At 43.1% G+C, this 20,533-nt stretch overlaps 1 protein-coding gene across 2 annotated transcripts in view; it reads left to right on the forward strand.

Annotated features, from left to right (window-relative positions):
- RASSF2 (Ras association domain family member 2) overlaps positions 1 to 20,533 on the forward strand; it is a 37,554-nt gene that overhangs the window by 14,542 nt on the left and 2,479 nt on the right. For both annotated transcript variants that reach the window (XM_069943171.1, XM_069943180.1), the window contains exons 4-10: positions 1,094 to 1,245; positions 4,211 to 4,278; positions 15,379 to 15,542; positions 15,628 to 15,729; positions 16,523 to 16,574; positions 19,339 to 19,460; positions 20,036 to 20,133. In XM_069943171.1, coding sequence (XP_069799272.1) covers positions 1,094 to 1,245; positions 4,211 to 4,278; positions 15,379 to 15,542; positions 15,628 to 15,729; positions 16,523 to 16,574; positions 19,339 to 19,460; positions 20,036 to 20,133 — 758 coding nt within the window. The remainder of the gene's footprint in view (positions 1 to 1,093; positions 1,246 to 4,210; positions 4,279 to 15,378; positions 15,543 to 15,627; positions 15,730 to 16,522; positions 16,575 to 19,338; positions 19,461 to 20,035; positions 20,134 to 20,533) is intronic.

Raw genomic sequence — 20,533 nt, forward strand, 5'->3', positions numbered from 1 at the left:
GTGGTGTATTCTCTCCAGTCTGACACATTGCTGTCTGCTGCCACCTCTGTCTATGACAAGAACTGTCCAGATGAATAGCAGGTCCCCATAGAAAACCTCTCCTGCTCTTCAGACTAGAAAGAATATACCCCTCCCTGTAGGGCATACAGCATCTGATAAGTTCTGGAAGACTTGAGATTTTATAATACAAGTAAATTACAAATGTCTGGCACTTTTTTTGTGTGAACTACCCCTTTAAGTCCTTGCTGAGCCTATTACTCGATTTAAAAACATCAGGTAGGTACTTCAGTAAATGGAAGCACAATAGTAATAATTCACAGTCAAGGGTGGCAGAGTAGCAGTCCATCAGCTGGAATAAGACCTTGTGAAAATAAGAGTTTATACTTCATTGCAGAATGTGGTCTGACATCTCATGGCCCATATAATGTGATAATATAACATCATAGTGTTTGAATGACAGGATCTTTTCGTATTTGTATCTCTTGTTCTAATTCTAAAGGCCCTATGACACGAAACGATTATCAGCCGTATTCAGACGATATCGGCCGTTACAGATGATAATCGTCTTGTGTAATAGAAGACAACGATCAACCGACATGAATGATGTCGGCTGATCCTTGCAGTCATTTGTCTTTCAACATGTTGAAAGACAAACTACTTATATAGCAGCGATCTGCTGCCGTCACTCCGCGGAATAAAAGTGGTGGCAGCAGACCGCTGCTACCTGCTATGGGCTGCCCGGACGAACTAGCGATTACTTGGGCAGCTCCCCAGTACTCACCCGCTCGCTGCTGCCACGTGTAATAGCGGGGAACTGACAGCGCTCGTTTGTTCCTCAGTCGCCCCTTGTAATGGTGACTAGAGATGAGTGTAACTGGAGCATGTTTGACTCTGATTGTGCGGCATTTGATTACCGGTGGCTGAAGAAGTTAGATGTGGCCCTAGGGAGTCTGGGGAAACATGTGTACAGCCTATGGCCATAGTCTGTGTGTATATTTTCCAGGACTCCCTAGAGCCGCATCCAACTTCTTCAGCCACTGATAATCAAATGCCGAAGAATTGGACTCATCTCTAATGATGACTTATTTTGCAGGAAGAGGAGGAGTTGATTGTGGAAGGATTACTCAATATCTTCTGGGGCCTGAGACGTCCTATTCGGCTTCAGATGCAGGATGACCACGAAAGAATACGCCCACCCCCATCATCCACGTCTTGGCATTCGGGCTGCAACTTGCTCAGTCAAGGGTCAGTACAGCTTCAGGGTCTGTTATCCATACTAATAGGAGTATCAGTTTATTATGGATCAGTCTTGTTTTTCTTCTATTAGAGGATTAAAAGAAATACTTGATCATGGTATAATGGTTTTGTAAAAGCTTAAAGGGGTTGTCCAAGCAGAACATTTGTTAGATATGTGCCAGGAAGTGATTAGCTGATTGGGCCGGAGTGGCATAATACTGTCAGCAGTGTGGGAGCCAGGAAGGTAAGTGTATATTTTATATATTTTTATTTTTATATTCAGCTAGTTCCGGGCATTTCACTAAAAAGTGTACTGTCCAGACAGCAAGCAAAACAAAAACACATCTTGAAGGGAATCTGTCAGCACTTTCATGCTTTCTACACCACAAGTCATCAGAGTACACCGGTCCTGTACGAGTTCTCCTCTACCTATATAACATTGATTGATAGATCTTTTCTTTAAATTGCTGTTCTCATGAAGAGACATGGGTGACATAGTACATTAGTGCTGTATACAGTAAGTAAAGGAGATTAGGTTATAAACAACTGCATAGAAGGTATGGAATTAAAAAGTTGTGTAACATTAGAAAAATATGGCAGCTTTTTCCCAAACAGTGCCCCACCAGATGGTGCCTGGTACTGCAGCTCAGTTTCATTGACGTGAATGAATGGGCATAGAAAAAAATAGAAAAAATATTTTAATATAAAAATCTTAAATTAAACAATTTTCTGATGACTCATTCACTTTAACAGCTTAGGCTGGGTTCACACTAAGTTTTTTTAAATTTGTTGTTACAAAAAAAAAAATTATGAAAAACACGCATTTGAGTGCATCCGTTTCGATCTGTTTTTCCATTGACTTCTATAATTATAAAAAGCATACACAAAAATGTGGTTGACCACAGATGCATTTTGATCCATTTTTTTTATATTGGAAACCCGATGGAAACGGATGCATTTGTGTTTTTCCTTTCATTTTTCATCTTTTTATTTTGTAAAAACGAAATAAATAAAAAAAAAACGGATTGCAAAAACGTAGGCTTATCTGATCATATCAAAAGAGAAGTTTATGAAACTTTAGCCCGTGAATACATATCAGGCCCTCTTACAGTATGTCCCAATTGCCAGCCAAGGCCTGGGAGACAAGGAGGCCTGAGACCAAGCAGCATGTGGGATTACCTCATGTTGTGTAGCCATCTCTTTTCTCTGTGCCCATACAGCTACAGAACAATATATGTTGCTCATAAAACCAAGGGGAGAAGACGTCACATGGAGTAAATATGACCATCTCGGACGTTCTCCTGTTGAAGATCCCCTTATACTATTAGACCCTCACAGTGTTTTTTCATATTCAAACATTTACTGTTGTAAAAACCCTGGACGTTTCATTGGACTCACAGATCCAAGAACTTGGCAAACCCTTTTTCTTCTCTATATTCCAGATGCTTCTGTAAACAGCAACAGCACACGTTGCAAAACATCTGGAACATTGTCCATAGTCCTCAGCTCTGTTCCAATCTTTCCATGATCCACATAAGCTGTGCAAGACAGAGAACTCTGAGAACAAAAGAACTTCTAATAACCTTCACTTAGGAGCGGTTAGACGTTGGTGGTCATGGGACTTAGGGAAAAATTCATGTTTGCTTCATTTAAGAGGTTTTTAACCCCAATTTTATTTTCAACAAAATGCGATTAACTCTTTCAGAGTGTTACGTTAATTGTAAAGTATAACCAACATTGTAATGTTACACCTAGACCAGATATGTATTGTTTTCATGCCTCACAATGTGCTTAGAGAGACTGTAGCTGCTGGGTGGTGTGTCCATCACTACCAATCTTAAAGGGGTTCTTCAGAGACACCTTTTTTTTTTTTTTGCTAATACTTTGCTTTAATAAAGTTATATTACTTTGTAATATGACATCATGAAAATAAATGTATACTTTTTTTTAATCTACCATTCAACATTCGCTGACTGGCAGCAAATAAGGAGCAACACTGGCCCCCTCTGCCACCATCAACGTCTGTGTCGGGAACTGCAGGGCTGTCTAAGACTGCCACCAAAACTGCCAGACTCCTTGGTTTAGTGCAGTTACTGGGGTTGCTCTTAGAGGGGTTATCCAGCGCTACAAAACATGGCCACTTTCCCCCTACTGTTGTCTCCAGTTTGGGTGGGGTTTTGAAACTCAGTTCCATTGAAGTAATGGAGCTTAATTGCAAACCGCACCTGAACTGGAGACAACAGTAGGGGGAAAAGTGGCCATGTTTTTGTAGCGCTGGATAACCCATTTAGAGGTGGCATAAAGCCTTCTGCTCCACAGTGCTAATGCCCTGTCTTTCCACATCTTGAAAGTATACTTTCTGAGATGGAAGGGAGCAGGTGTAAGTCCCGATCATCACATGCGGACGATGCTCGCACTTGATGACCAATAGCTGCACAATGTTACATGTACTCGTGTCCCCTCCAGTCTTGGAAGGTATATTCCTGAGATGTGGAAACCCAGGAAGTTAGCTCTAGGAAGTAGAAGGCCTGAAGCGTCTTCTGCTCCTTCTCAACCCTATTACCTTATGGTGAGGGTAATCCTCCTGGAGCTCCCTGTGTTGTTTTTTGAACCAGGATAAAACTTATAAGAGTTACATAAGTAAGTAGTTAGAAGAGTAAGTACTCACAGATTGCTGGGCGGGCTTATAAGCAGAGACTCCTTTTATCATGCTGCCATGGACTACCTCCTGCAACTTCTCACTGAATAGGCTTCTTCTCTCTTCCTCTCACTGGAGGTGCTAGGTCTTCCTCTTATGCTTGAAGGTTCCTAGCTGTGTGTTTGCATATAGGTTAACCCTTGCATAATTTTAATCTTGAATGATATGTACATTCATAGGCTTGAAAATACAAAACGCTCTAAAATCAGTGTAATCTACAGTGCTGATAGCTATAAAATGAAGCAATACATTTCATAAATATCTGTTTCCTTCCAGAAAAGTTGCTCAGCCAGCAACCATCCCTGACATCCAGGTGACAGAGGTGGAAGACACCCCACCTGTTGGTAAGTTTCCAGAATTTTCTATCTATCTATCTATCTATCTATCTATCTATCTATCTATCTATCTATCTATCTATCTATCTATCTATCTATCTATCCATCCATCCTTATCTTTGTTGGACCAGAAAGCCAACATATCCTCCGAGGAAGGTTTGAACAATTGATGTCTCCACTTAGTCCTGGTTCAGGGCTCTGGCCTAAGTCAGGCCCACTTAGTTACTGCAGCAGGGACTAGTTTCTGGAGTCTGTCTCTCATACACACTAACGAAAGACTCCCTCCTTACAGGAATTGAAAGTGAGAGGGTAGACGTGCTCAGAGTGTCTGCTCCAATAGACAATTGCACATATACAAAACATACCACACAGACTGCAGTTGTGCACAGGGGGATTGAGACACCTAGTGGCTGCAGTGGAGATTGCAGCTGAAAAGACTGTGACACCTGAGAGAGTTACTTTACCTGGGTGGTATAAGACTTAGAGGACTTAGAGGACACTACACTATTACCACCGGTATGGGTGTATGGAGACCTTTATGCTATATCCACACTTTGATAAAAAGATTGCAGTGAAACCGCAGCAGTTCCACACTACATCTACAACATGTGAACACAGCCTTTAACCGTAAAACTATATCTGTGTAGCCCCTTTAAAAGAGTCTACATAAAGCATCGTATTATCACTGAGGTTAGTGCATTTCCTTTACAAATCCAATGAACTGGAACATCAGATAGGGGCAGCATGTGATGTGTGATCACTAATCCAAAACAGAAGTCAAGAACAATGACACACTTGTATGTATGCTGTATGTACAGCTGTCTGGGACAAGATAGAGCTTATTTGTATATAAAAAAATAGTGAAAAATATAATTTCCTTAATTTTGTCCGGATTTTACCAAACACCACTCCCTTATTTTTTTAACCTTTTATTGTGCAGTGTTTATATGCGCCACGTTCCTTGTCCTCAAAGGGGTTATCCAGCGCTACAAAAACATGGCCACTTTTCCCCCTACTGTTGTCTCCAGTTCAGGTGCGGTTTGCAATTAAGCTCCGTTTACTTCAATGGAACTGAGTTTCAAAACACCACCCAAACTGGAGACAACAGTAGGGGGAAAGTGGCCATGTTTTTGTAGCGCTGGATAACCCCTTTATTAGATCACAACCTGATTTCACTCAATATTTTGTCATGTTTGTTATACAGCAGAAGGAGCTAGGCAGATTTATATAGAGATTTATAGGAAGACTTCCAATATGTCGATTATTCAACTATATCTCTGCTCATTCTTGGCTAAGTAGTCATGTGGGCGGTCCTACTCACTGATTGCCATCTATCTCTGTATACATGTGCATGTAGAGGGATCCGAAAATTGCTGAGAAGGACCGCCCACTTCACTATTTAGCCCAGAATTAGCAGAAATTTGCATAAATGATAGGACATGATATAGTAATATAGTAACATAGTAAATAAGGTTGAAAGAAGACAAGAGTCCATCAGGTTCAACCTAGGAGAATCCTACTGTGTTGATCTAGGAAGGCGAAAAACCCCTATGGGGCAGAAGACAACCGCCCCACCACATGGAGAAACTCCCCCCCCTCCCCCCCCCCCCCCCCCGACTGCAATGGCAACCAGAACAATCCCCGGATCAACGTATCACCAGAAATCTAATGCCCATAACTTGTTATATTATATTGTTCAAGAAAAGTATCAAGTCCTCCCTTGAACTTATTTAATGAATCGGCCATGACAACCTCATGTGGCAGAGAGTTCCACAGTCTTACCACTCGCACAGTAAAGAACCCGCGTCGATGCTGATGATGAAATCTTCTTTCCTCTAGACGTAGAGGATGCCCCCTTGTCATTGTTACAGACCTAGGAGTAAAAAGACCACTACAAAGATCTCTGTACTGTCCATTCATATATTTGTACATTGTGATCAGATCGCCCCTAAGACGTCTTTTTTCTAGCGTAAATAACCCCAAGCTTGATAACCTGTCCTGGTACTGTAACCCACCCATTCCCTTAATGACCTTTGTTGCCCTCCTCTGCACCCGCTCCAGTTCACCTATGTCCTTCTTATATACCGGTGCCCAAAACTGTACACAGTATTCCATATGTGGTCTGACCAGTGATTTATAAAGAGGCAAAACTATGTTCTCATCTTTAGCATCTATACCTCTTTTGATGCACCCCATTATTTTATTAGCCTTGGCAGCTGCTGCCTGGCACTGATCACTAAAGTTGAGTTTACTGTCCACCAATACCCCCAGGTCCTTTTCGGAAGTACTTTTACCCAGTGTTTTATTATTTAGCACATAACTGTACTTATTATTTCTATGGCCCAAATGCATAACCTTACATTTATCCACATTAAACTTCATTTGCCATTTCTCCGCCCAAGCCTCTAGCTTCTCCAAATCCCTCTGTAATATGATATTATCCTCCTCTGTACTGATTACTTTACCCAGTTTAGTATCATCTGCAAAAATGGAGATTCTACTCTGTAGCCCCTCTACAAGATCATTAATAAAAATATTAAAAAGAAGTGGACCCAACACTGACCCCTGAGGTACCCCACTAGTAACTAACACCCAATCTGAATATTTTCCATCAATGACCACCCTCTGTTTTCTATCACACAACCAGTTACTTACCCATTTGCATACGTTTTCCCCGAGTCCCAGCATCCTCATTTTGTAGACCAACCTTTCATGCGGCACAGTATCAAATGCCTTTGAAAAGTCCAGATACACAACATCCACAGCCTCCCCCAGGTCCAGTCTATAACTTACCTCTTCATAGAAGCCGATCAGATTAGTCTGACAGGACCGATCCCTCATAAATCCATGCTGGTGCTGCGTCATAAGATTATTTTCATTAAGATACTCTAGTATAGCATCTCTTACAATCCCCTCAAATACTTTACCTACTATAGATGTTAGACTTACGGGCCTGTAGTTTCCAGGATCACTCCTTGACCCCTTCTTGAATATCGGTACCACATTAGCTATGCGCCAGTCCTGTGGAACAATCCCTGTCATAATAGAATCTTTAAATATTAGGAATAACGGTCTGTCCAACACAGTATTTAATTCTTGCAAAACTCTAGGATGGATACCTTCTGGGCCCGGTGACTTATGGATTTTAATGTTTTTAAGGCGTTTCCCCACTTCTTGTTGTGTTAGGCAGGTGAGATTTATGGGAGGATTAACATTATCCCTAGTCATGCCGTCTGTTATGGGATTCTCCTCTGTGAATACAGTAGAGAAGAATGTATTTAGTAGATTGGCCTTTTCCTCTTCCCCCTCCACCATTACACCCAGATTATTTTTGAGGGGACCAACATTTTCGGTTTTAAGTCTTTTGTTATTTATATAAGTGAAGAACATTTTGGGATTTGTTTTACTTTCTGTGGCTATCCTTCTTTCTGTTGCTATTTTTGCTTCTTTTATTTGCGTTTTACACATTCTATTCTTCAGTCTATAGTTGCTCAATGCTTCCCCACTACCTTCTTGTTTTAGTTGTCTGAATGCTTGTTTCTTATCATTTATTGCACCCCTTACAGCTGAAGTTAACCACATTGGATTTCTCTTATTTCTACTACGTTTATTCCCATATGGTATGTGTAGTTCACACGATTTACCCAGGATGCTCTTAAATATGTCCCATTTCTCTTGTGTACTTTTATTTCTGAAGGCATTGTCCCAGTCTATGTTCCCAAGGTCCTCTCTTAGTTTTTGGAAATTAGCCTTCCTGAAATTTAATGTTTTTGTAGCCCCTCTACTAATAATTTTATTGAAGGATAATTGAAAACTTACTATGTTATGGTCACTATTACCTAGGTGACCCCCCACCTCTATTTTTGATATTCTGTCGGGCCTATTGGTTAAGATCAGGTCCAGAAGGGCCCCCCCTCTTGTTGGTTCCTCTACTAGTTGGGAAAGGTAATTATCTTTTACTATTTCCAAAAACACGCTTCCCTTCCTGGAGCTGCAGGTTTCTGCTTTCCAGTTTATATTTGGGTAGTTAAAGTCCCCCATAATAATGACTTCCCCCTGCTTCGCTGCCACATCTATTTGTCTTATAAGAAGATTTTCTGATTTTTCCACTATACTTGGAGGTTTATAACTCACTCCTATAAGAATTTTATTATTCTTCGTCCCTCCCCTTATTTCTACCCAAAGAGACTCCACATTATCATCACATATATCCTCCCGCAGAATAGGCTTAAGGCATGATTTAACATATAGACAGACCCCTCCCCCTTTCTTATTTTTACGGTCATTTCTGAATAGACTATAACCCTGGATATTAACAGCCCAGTCATAACTCTCATCCAGCCATGTCTCGCTTATCCCCACTATATCATATTTCTCTTCAACCATTATGAGTTCTAATTCCTCAGCTTTATTAGTGAGGCTTCGAGCATTAGTATACATACATTTAATATATTTGTCCATATTCCCTTTCCTCTTGTCACTAGTGACTGTTCTAACCCCTCCCGCCGCTCCACCCCCAGTTCCATAATCTAGGCCCAGCTCTCCATCTACTCTGTCTTCACTTACTATATTGTAGTTGCCCTCCCCCCCGGGCCCTAGTTTAAACACTCCTCCAACCTCTTAGCCATCTTCTCCCCCAGCACGGCTGCACCCTCCCCATTGAGATGCAGCCCGTCCCTACCGTACAGCCTGTAACCGACCGAGAAGTCGGCCCAGTTCTCCATGAACCCAAACCCCTCTATCCTACACCAGCTCTTGAGCCACTTATTTACCTCCCTAATCTCCCGCTGTCTCTCAGGTGTGGCTCGTGGTACAGGTAATACTTCAGAGAATATCACCTTGGAGGTCCTAGTTTTTAGCTTCCTGCCTAAGTCCCTGAAATCGTTTTTAAGGACCCGCCACCTACCTCTAACTTTATCATTGGTGCCAATGTGCACCATGACTGCTGGGTCATCGCCAGCCCCTCCCAGTAATCTGTCAGCCCGATCCGCGATGTGACGAACTCGAGCGCCAGGAAGGCAACACACTGTTCGACGATCCCGGTCTTTGTGACAGATTGCCCTGTCTGTCCCCCTAATAATTGAGTCCCCCACTACCAGTACCTGCCTGGCCTGCCCTGAACTCCTGTTTCCCACCTTACTGGAGCAGACACCCCCCTGGCTTTCAGAGGCAGTGTCCTGCTGCAGCAATGCCACCCCTGAATCAACATCCCCCTCATCCGCCAATTTGGCAAACTTGTTGGGGTGTGCCAGGTCAGGACTGGCCTCCCTCACACTCTTCCCTCTACCCCTTTTTCTAACTGTGACCCAACTAGCTGCCTCTTCCTCCTGTACCTCCATGCTATCACTCTCTCCCCCATCTACCCCTTGGAGTGCTTGCTCAGTGAGCACCAGACCCCTTTCCAGTTTGCTAATGCATCTCAATCGTTACAGCTGCTCATTTAGATCCAGGATCTGGGCTTCCAAACCAGCAACATGCACACATCTCCCACAATGGTATGCACCCTCGATCGGTTGATCAAGGATATACATATATCAATCTGCTCAGCTCCTGCTCTACAACATGATGTCTACAGATTTAAGGCTATTTTAATACAACCATCTTATTTTGCCTGTTTGATGGGGATCATTTTGTTGCGCTGTATTGCTAGGGGTGATTATATAGCTTGCACTTAGAGAGTAGGCCAAGTGCTGCAGGCAGAGACAAGAACAGCATGAGTGGACTCGTGTAGCATGGGCTTAGAACCAGAGGTGGGGAGACCTGGAGAACCTGAATGCACCGAACCCCCTTACACCAACCCTTAGTAGAGGAGACCAGCGGGGAGTCAGAGACTGGCTAAGTGACTAGGGGCGACCCCATAAGTGGTGCGTAGGTGGAAAAAAGCTATGGAATTCCTCATTTGAAATCCACATTGGCACACAGGAAGGGTGACATAACTGACCACCAAAATGACTATTTTCAAGAAAAACTATTCATTAGCAGAGAGTTTTGCGACATTCAACAAGTGACCTCACCAATACCAATGTTTTTAGTTTCTAGAAGGTGGTAGAACATTTGTGGCTTTTTTTTCCATTGCGAAGCGTCTGTATTGTTCTGCTCTATATACTATTTGACAAAGGAAATATTGTTATATCCACACTTTACACTAGAAGTTTACATAGGATTGCTTCACGTTTGTCACATGACTTTATATTCCAGTACATGTTAAATCACAATGAAGTCACCTGTTTAGTCAATCAATTACTGTGGCTCGCCTGGCAGCATTATCGTCACATGACACAAGCATTAGCGATTTACTCGTTCATGGCAAGGTCACACCGACAGCTGGTCCTTCCTTATGAATTATGGATGATATCAGCTGGTCGTAGCCTGGGCATGTGAATAATTCAGGAATGGGTTCTAACATTGGCGCTGCATGTCTGCTGAACTCAGAGCTCATAGCAACCTGATTCCTCTCTCTAGACCTGTCACATTTGTGACACAAGGAGCTGATACGCAGATGATGTCACGGTCTGACGCTTACTGTCATGGTTCAGCAGCTAGTAGCCACACATCCAGTGAGGGGTAGGTGGACACCGCACACAACACTATCATAAGAACAACCATAAAAATTAGGACTATTGTAATAACAAAAAAAAAAAAATTATAAGGATACAGTAACTGAATAAGCTTTATAAATTCAGTAACAGAACCAAGCTCGACACATACACCAGAACCAAGCTCAGTAAAAAGATATGGAAGAGTTATTCAGAGATATGCCATGTAAAACTACAACTCCCAGTTAGAGGTAAACAATAATAAGGGTATATAGAGAATACTGTCTTCCATCCTATCACTAGAGCTGATGTTTTCCTCAATTTAAGTCATACCCTATTCTTTTCTACTATATTCTCCCAGACCGCCATGATGACGTCTCCTGACCATGACTCATCTCTGTAAAGTTTACTGCCAAGATGTCTTTCAGCTTCTCACTGGTTCTGCACTTTCCCACACTGTGTTTTCAGTAATAGAATAGAGCTATGTACATTTGGAGCAGGGAGCAAAGTTTGTAGCTAGAGATGAACGAACCCAGTCGATCCGAACCCGAACGTTCGGCATTTGATTAGCTGGGGCTGCTGAACTTGGATAAAGCTCTAAGGTTGTCTGGAAAACATGGATACAGCCAATGACTATATCCATGTTTTCCACATAGCCTTAGGGCTTTATCCAACTTCAGCAGCCACCGCTAATCAAATGCCGAACGTTCGGGTTCGGATGGACTCGAGCATGCTCCAGGTTCGCTCATCTCTATTCAGGGGAACAGTGTGCGTACAACCATGCCCCCAAATATGCCAACCCCTATCCTTGTTGCATCCTTTAGAATGAGCTGCAGAATTACAGGACCAGGGTAGTACTTGGCCATGCTCTTCAAACCAGTGTTGCTCATTTCTAGCTGTGTTACATGTCGCATTGTCTTGCTGGAACATCTAAGCCACCTCAGAAAAGACCACATCAGCATGTATGAGTGTACGTGATAAGTAAGGATGGATATATGCCCTAACTAGTTGAGACTGCCTTCCACATGGATGAGTGCGCCCAGAGGATGCCATTAGAACATTCCCCAGATCATAACGCTGCCACCACCAGCTTGGGTTCTTTTCTGCAACTTTTTTATTTTTTATTTTTTTAGCAGAGATGAAGTTACCATCCGCCTGTTTCAGAGCTGCATACGCAGTAGTGTTCTCGTTTTAGACACACATCTGGTAGCCCCCTGGTTCATTTTGGTGGTGAACTGCTTCACTGTTGTGTGTTGGTCCACCCTTGTGAACCTTCATAATCCACTATCACCTCTTACATCCATACTCTTCAGTTTTGACATTGCCAATTAGCAATGGTGCTGTTTGTCCCCTCACAATACACTTTTACCGCCGTAACAGGCGAACAGTACATACACCTTCCGCCCAACCAGTCCAGAGAGTGCCAGGTTGGGTAGAGTGAGCCTCAGGCCTATACAACTAGGCGTAGCAGACCCCTCAAGACCTCCTAAGATAGCAAGATACTTCAGTTCGTGCTCTTTGTCTTACTGCAGATCAGTCCCTTGACTTCTTTTAGACTGTCCTAACAATACTGGAGAAGGATGCCTGACGTTGACAAGGTTTCCCTAGAGAACTGTTACCCTTTTTGTGGGTTTAGAACTTCATCTTTATAAGAGTCTCTTTCATAAGGAAAATCTTTCCCTTGCTCTTTTGGTCCCTGACAAGGGCTGTGGCCCCTGGGCCAGTCCCGGATATCACTTTAGCAGGAACTCTCTGGGTGTCTTGCTCTCTCCACCATAAACAAGACAAAAGACCACCACGAACTAACCAAAATTATACAGAAAATTATATAGGGGGTGAACTCCCTTTGGTGGGGCTATGTAAGAAGAAGTGGCTGTGTGTGGTACCTGCACCTGTGCTTGGTGAAAACAGTGAGCATAAAACAGCATAGTTAACCCTTGGCATACTTATAGCTGTGCTCTTACAAGCCAGATACAGGAGAGTGAGACACCAAATGGCGAAATTGCAAACGGCAGCTTCCTCCCCTTTGTATGATACCTGACAGTTACCTTTACCCAGGTGACATAAGACTTAGTGGACCACCCATACTGGGACTATATATACAAATACTGTATATACACTCACCGGCCACTTTATTAGGTACACCTGTCCAACTGCACATTACCACTTAATTTCTAATCAGCCAATCACATGGCGGCAACTCAGTGCATTTAGGCATGTAGACATGGTCAAGACAATCTCCTGCAGTTCAAACCGAGCATCAGTATGGGGAAGAAAGGTGATTTGAGGGCCTTTGAACGTGGCATGGTTGTTGGTGCCAGAAGGGCTGGTCTGAGTATTTTAGAAACTGCTGATCTACTGGGATTTTCACGCACAACCATCTCTAGGGTTTACAGAGACTGGTCCGAAAAAGAAAAAACATCCAGTGAGCGGCAGTTCTGTGGGTGGAAATGCCTTGTTGATGCCAGAGGTCAGAGGAGAATGGGCAGACTGGTTCCAGCTGATAGAAAGGCAACAGTGACTCAAATAGCCAACCGTTACAACCAAGGTAGGCAGAAGAGCATCTCTGAACGCACAGTACGTCCAACTTTGAGGCAGATGGGCTACAGCAGCAGAAGACCACACCGGGTGCCACTTCTTTCAGCTAAGAACAGGAAACTGAGGCTACAATTTGCACAAGCTCATCGAAATTGGACAGTAGAAGATTGGAAAAACGTTGCCTGGTCTGATGAGTCTCGATTTCTGCTGCGACATTCGGATGGTAGGGTCAGAATTTGGCGTCAACAACATGAAAGCATGGATCCATCCTGCCTTGTATCAACGGTTCAGGCTGGTGGTGGTGGTGTCATGGTGTGGGGAATATTTTCTTGGCACTCTTTGGGCCCCTTGGTACCAATTGAGCATCGTTGCAAAGCCACAGCCTACCTGAGTATTGTTGCTGACCATGTCCATCCCTTTATGACCACAATGTAGCCAACATCTGATGGCTACTTTCAGCAGGATAATGCGCCATATCATAAAGCTAGAACCATCTCAGACTGGTTTCTTGAACATGACAATGAGTTCACTGTACTCAAATGGCCCCCACAGTCACCAGATCTCAATCCAATAGAGCATCTTTGGGATGTGGTGGAACGGGAGATTCGCATCATGGATGTGCAGCCGACAAATCTGCGGCAACTGTGTGATGCCATCATGTCAATATGGACCAAAATCTCTGAGGAAGCTTCCAGCACCTTGTTGTATCTATGCCACAAAGAAGTGAGGCAGTTCTGAAGGCAAAAGGGGGTCCAACCCGTTACTAGCATGGTGTACCTAATAAAGTGGCCGGTGAGTGTATATATATATTTATAGAATAAGTCATGTTTTGAGGATATCCCATTCAAACAACATCTGTGATAATACCTGATGCACTGAGTATAATTATAATACCTGTGAAATACTCAGGGAATCCTCAAAACATGGCCTGTTGGTGGCCATGAGCACTGGAATCAAGAAGCACTGTTATCACCTATCTACAGGATAAGTAAGATGTGTCCATTGTTGCAAAACCTCCTTTAAATTCTGTCAGTAAAGGAATGCAAATAACAAAGGAATGCAAATAAATAAAATGTAAGCGCATTCCATGCGGTCAGGTCAGCGCATTCTTCAACCAAGAAGCTGAGCCACTGCTTCCCTACTCAAATACTGAATAGCCTATAAATGGCAGAGGGACTTGCATAAATATGGCAGAACTGATGAGAAATTAAACCTTATAGAATAAAGAATGTAAAATGGAAACATTAAAAAGGAAAAAAAAAAAAAAAAAGAAAAAAAAAATGGAAAATGGAAAAGGCTAGCCAAGTGCCTTAAAGGGGTTGTCCAGGATTAAAAAAAAAAAAAGTAACAGCTTTCTTCCAGACACAGCACCACCCCTCAGTCCTCAGTTTGGATTTGGTATTGCTGCTCAGCTGTACTGAAGTGAATGGAGCTGAATTGTAATACCATACACAACCTGAGGACAGGGGTGGTACTGTTCTAGGAAAAAAGCAAATACCTTTTTCTAAGAGATCTTTGACGGCGAGCAGGGATCTTCAAGACTTATAAGGAATTTATATTAAAATCATATAGTAGAATTCTAGAACTTTTCATTATATGCAGATTACTATACATTTCTTTAAACATCCCTTGAACAAAGATCTCCATTGAACAAGGTTCTGACTATGACCCTCATCTGATCCATATGACCCTCATATGACTATAAAGCAAACCAAAAGTTCAGTTCGGCACACTGGGTTTCTCTCCGGTGGTGCACGCAGATACGAGCAAGTCCCGTTCAACTAATAAAATAATTTTTGGCACTCACCAATGAAATGAATTTGTAGTATTTATTGCATCTTCAGAGATGAAAAAAAAAAACGGTATAGGACGTGTTTCGGCGTATTGCAGTTGATCAAGACAATATGCCGAAATGCGTCCTGTACCATTTTTTTTCATCTCTGAAGATGCAATAAATACTACAAATTCATTTGATTGGTGAGTGCCGAGAAATTCATTTCCTCATATGACTATGACCCTTCTTTTTTAACCACAGATGTTGAAGAAGGAGATAAAGGCTCTCAGGATGACACACCCCAGCTCATGCGCACAAGGAGTGATGTTGGGGTACGGCGCAGAGGTAATCTCCGCACCCCAGGAGAGCAGAGACGGATCAAACGCCATAGGTTTTCAATAAATGGACATTTTTACAACCACAAGGTATAAAGCTAGTGAAAAATAATAATCTCTTCTATAATATTTCTGGACATAAATGGTGCTGACCTCTTAATCTTTTTCCGTGTAGACATCCGTCTTCACTCCAGCTTACGGCTCTGTAACCAATGTCAGGGTAAATAGCACCATGTCCACTCCGCAGGTCCTGAAACTGCTACTCAACAAGTTCAAGGTGAGTTACAAGGTGTCCTATTGCTTACTGAGCTAAAGTGACACTCCAGCCATGGCGTCTTCTTGAATCTAGGGCAAGTTATTAGCTTACCTTTTGGTTAGGTTTAAAAAAAAACACCTCCTACCCCCCAAAAACAACACTCCATGCTATTCTTCATACAATTCCAATGAATAAGTAAACTTCACTGCTTAGCTGAAATGTAAGAATACATTGTAAAAATAAAAAATAAAGCATGGCTGCATTCTTGATCTTGACCACCAGGTGGCGCCAGTATTCTATCTCAGATAAATTACATATTCTTGTGATACAATAGCTTGCCCTATTGTACAGTACATGTAAAATCTATTGTAAAAAGAATAACTCCCTTGTTTGACGTTGGTCACAGTAAGGCTATGTCCACACACAGTAAAATAGAGTAAAAATAGGGCTGCAATTTTAAGGTTAAGATACGGCCATATTTTTAATATAATAATACGCTCCATTGAGGTCAATGGAGCCATTAAAAAAAACGATTGCGTCCTCAGCTTCCCTGCGCCGGAGCCGCTCTATACACTTTAGACAATCAGCAAAATTCTGTTTAGAAAAATTCTTTACTAGTTTAAAGGAGTTGTCTGGTTTTGAACCCCCATAATCATACAGTATACCCTATTAGGTGTTTCTTTTGTGCATCCTGAGGGATTGCCATACTTTTTTCATTGGACCATATATACCTATAACATTGAGTTTATATCCATCATAGTGTTTTCTTTTTAAAAAATGTAATTTTTTTGTTTTTGTTTTTATTGAACTTTAGATTGAGAATTCAGCCTCGGAGTTCTCCCTTTATATAGTGCACACAAGTGGAGGTAAGAGACACTGTGGCTAGAAGTGAGGTGTTCCCAACTGTTCTTGTACAAGTTACTGGATGGATTTGAAGTTAATCAGTTTATCGTTAAATAAGAAATTCTAGGTCTTTTTGGCAACAGGGTGAATCTTGATAAAAGCGAGGGGGATGAGGGGTCGGCACCGAGTAGGAGGGGGAGGTCCGTTGTACTGCCCTCTGAGAAGGGGGGTTGGGGTTTATCAGGGGTGGTGTCGGGGTTCACTGATGTTGGCCGTGCACTAAGTGCGAGGGAGGCGGGCGTTCTTGGGCCCTGCCAGGCGCTCTCTAGCTTCCGGCGTCCCGTGCGATGGCCTGGCTCGTTCGGTTATAGAAACGGCCCTGCTCCTGCCACAAGAACTCGTTAGTCCTTGTAAGAAAACCTGGGGTTATCCAGGGTTAGAAAAACATAGCCGCTTTCTTCCAGAAACATCACCTCTCCTATCGGGTGTGGGTTTTGCACGTGAAGCTAATGAAGCTGAATTGTAATACCACACACAAGAGGACAGAAGTGGCGCTGTTTTTGCAAGAAAGTACCTGTGTTTCCCAGTCCTGGATAACTCCTTTCATAGAGTTGCGTTGTGGATAACAATACCCACTCATTAAAGATGTGGACAAGTGATCAGTTATATACCAATACAGCGGTTTACCATAAACCAATGGCTACAAAATGATTCCAGGGACTATTAACAAACCAAGACTGCCTCATCAAAATATAACCTTTCATCACTTCATATAAAACTGTAAGATCTTCTACTAAAGTAACAAAGCGGTCAGTTGATGCTTGTCTTATGGCATATTTATAACCCAGCTGTAATTGACCATTTGTCCACACTCCAAGGTTTTAGCTCCCGAGGAGGATACATTTAATGCTGGGTTGGCAAACACTAAATATATCCCTTCACACTTGGCCCTAAGTTTAGATGTATGTTCCCTAGATAATTTAAAGCGTACCTATCATTTAAACAAACTTTTGACATGTCATAGCGACATGTCAGAGGTTTATATTGATGGGGGTGCTGAGACCCTGACGATTGCTACAGCAAAGGGGCAGAAGCACTTTGCAGCATGCGCTCCTACCACTTTCACTGGTAAAGTAGTGGTGGACGGAATTATAATAGAGCCTATGGAACTTCCGGCAATTGCGCCTACCAGAAGTTCCATAGGGCTCCATTATGATTCCGTCCACCGCTACTTCACCAGTGAGAGCAGCGATGAAGTGGTAGAAGCGCTTTGCAGCATGCGCTCCTTCCTCTCTCAATGGTAAAGTAGTGGTGGACGGAATTATAATGGAGCCTATGGGAACTTCCAGCAATCGCGCCTACCGGAAGTTCTGTAAGCTCCATTATAATTCTGTCATACTTTCCCAGTTACAGTGGAGATGAAGGGGCAAAACGCAGGCTGCATAGTGCTTCTGTTCTATCATTCTAGTGATGAGCACCTGGACCCCCATCGATACAAACCTCTGTCATGTCAGAAGTTTGTTTAAGGGTATATTCACACGAACGGGCTCGCAGCGAGATTCTCGCTGCGAGCCCGGCAGGTCCTGGCAGTTCCCATACACTACATACTTGCTGCGGTCTAAATGACCGCAGCGAGTATGTGATTATACCGCCCTTAACCCCTCTGCTCCCGCCCGGCTCCCCCGCTGTAAGCATACTTTACCTGTCCTTGCTGCACGGGTCCGGCCGGCGTCCTGCTCTCCCGCCCGGCCAATCAGTGGCTGCGGCTGGGAAACACACTAATTGGCCGGACAGGAGAGCAGGACGCCGGACCCGTGCAGCAAGGACAGGTAAAGTATGCTTACAGCGGGGGAGCCGGGCGGGAGCAGAAGGGGTTAAGGGCGGTATGATTACATACTCGCTGCGGTCGTTTAGACCGCAGCAAGTATGTAGTGTATGGGAACTGCCAGGACCTGCCGGGCTCGCAGCGAGAATCTCACTGTGAGCCCGTCCGTGTGAATATACCCTAAATGATAATTACTTTTCAATTCCAAGATGATATCTAGCCAGTGGCTCAAATGAGCCCCCTCCCGCCGCACTGTAAATTAACGTTGCTGCAGCCTATGTCTGATGCTGCAGTGATGTTAATTTACGATGCAGGATGACATAGGCACAGAAGCTGTGCCTGTGTCATCCACGGCACAGCAACTCTCGCCGGTGCTAAGAATTAACTTTATAGATACTGCGGTCAGCACAACCGCAGCATCTATAAGGCTTCTGATGGGGAATTCTCCCTCTACAGAGGGAGAATTCTCTGTCCGGTGTCCATCGGACGATGGTAGCAAAGGAAACCGGAGGCCTCAGGCTTCCAGTTTCCTGGCTATGGAGGTCGGCTGGGGGAGGGAAGGCTGGGCGCACAGGGGTGCATGCCTGTGAGCTCTGCCCCCTCCCCTCTCTCCCCTGTCGCTTTCACAAGATTGTAACAGCGGCAGGGGACAGAAGAGAGGGGGCAGACATAGGGACATCAGCTTATGGGATCATTATGATCCCATAAGCTGATGTCCTAAAACGACAACCAGAATTGTAGTTGCAAAACTACAATTCCCATCATGAAGAGCCAACGCTTTAGCTGGCCAGGCTTGATGGGAATTGTAGTTTTGCAACCGCTGGAGGGCTGTGAGTTTGACACCTGTGTTGCAGATACAGCAACCATTACACACAATGTAGTCCCGTACCCAATATTAAATGTCCTCTAATGCATTCAGTTTTACTTGCATAGTCTTTTTTTCTGTCCTCCCACCTGCAAAGAGAAAAGCAAACTGAAGGACTCAGATTATCCACTCATTGCTCGGATTCTGCAAGGTCCATGTGAACAAGTGTCCAAAGTGTTTCTTATGGAGAAAGATCAAGTAGAAGAAATCACCTACGATGTAAGTTTCCTTCCTAATCCAGAAATGTAGCCTACATAATAAATGGGTTCCAATGTCTGCTATTATAGGTTAGTGGTATGTTATAGGAAAAGGAACTGGAAACTTCTGGGACCAATGCAAAATCCCTAAGAGGGTCCCTCTATACTATGTTTATCGAGTTCCAGAGTATGGAGGAAGCACAGGAAAAAAAAACCTGGATTACATGAAATGTATGGAGGAGACACAGCCTTAGGGGTCATTGTTAAAGGAATCAGAAGAAGGCAAAGGAGAAATGGGGGGAGTTAATACTATAGGTGGATAAGTAAAGGTCCCTTTAAGCTTAATCTCTGGTCACTGAGCATGGTCTAAAGCAGGGATGGGAAACCTTCATCCCTCCACCTGTTGTAAAACTATGATTCCCATCATGCCTGGACAGCCAAAGGCTGTCCAGGCATGATGGGAATTGTAGTTTGCAACAGCTGGAGGGCCGAAGGTTCCCCATTCCTGGTCTAAAGGTAACCATACACATAAGAGCAAAGTCTCGGGACCTCCAGATGTATAAATATAGTTCTTATATGTGTCTCTGTATTTCTTAGGTGGCTCAGTATATAAAGTTTGAGATGCCAGTTCTGAGTAGTTTCATTGAAAAGCTGAAAGAAGAGGAAGACAGAGAAATCTCCAAACTCATGAGAAGGTAATGCCAGGAATCTGGATTTTTACTTCTGTCCACATAAAAATAAGTGAGTGAAATAGCTTGTTTCTCCCCACATACATATGATAGAGTGGTTACTGTTTGTGTGGTAGTGTACAGTGCCTATACACATGACTATTATGACCTTTTCCACAGGCCATTCTACCATATATAGGGGGACATTTATCAAGACTGGCATACGTATGTCACTAGGTTTCTGCTTTCCCATCTAAGAGTAGCATAAAATAGCAACAGAAAAGCTGAATAGAATGATGTATCACATTCATTGTCCTGTGCAGCTAATTCAGAGATTTCCTCCTGAATAAAATAAACAATAAGTAGTCCTCTCCATTATGTGCATGAGCCCAGTAGTCCTGGATATTCATGAGAAGCAGAAAACTCC

This window comes from Dendropsophus ebraccatus, chromosome 1, assembly GCF_027789765.1.
Source record: "Dendropsophus ebraccatus isolate aDenEbr1 chromosome 1, aDenEbr1.pat, whole genome shotgun sequence".
Lineage (NCBI taxonomy): Eukaryota > Metazoa > Chordata > Amphibia > Anura > Hylidae > Dendropsophus > Dendropsophus ebraccatus.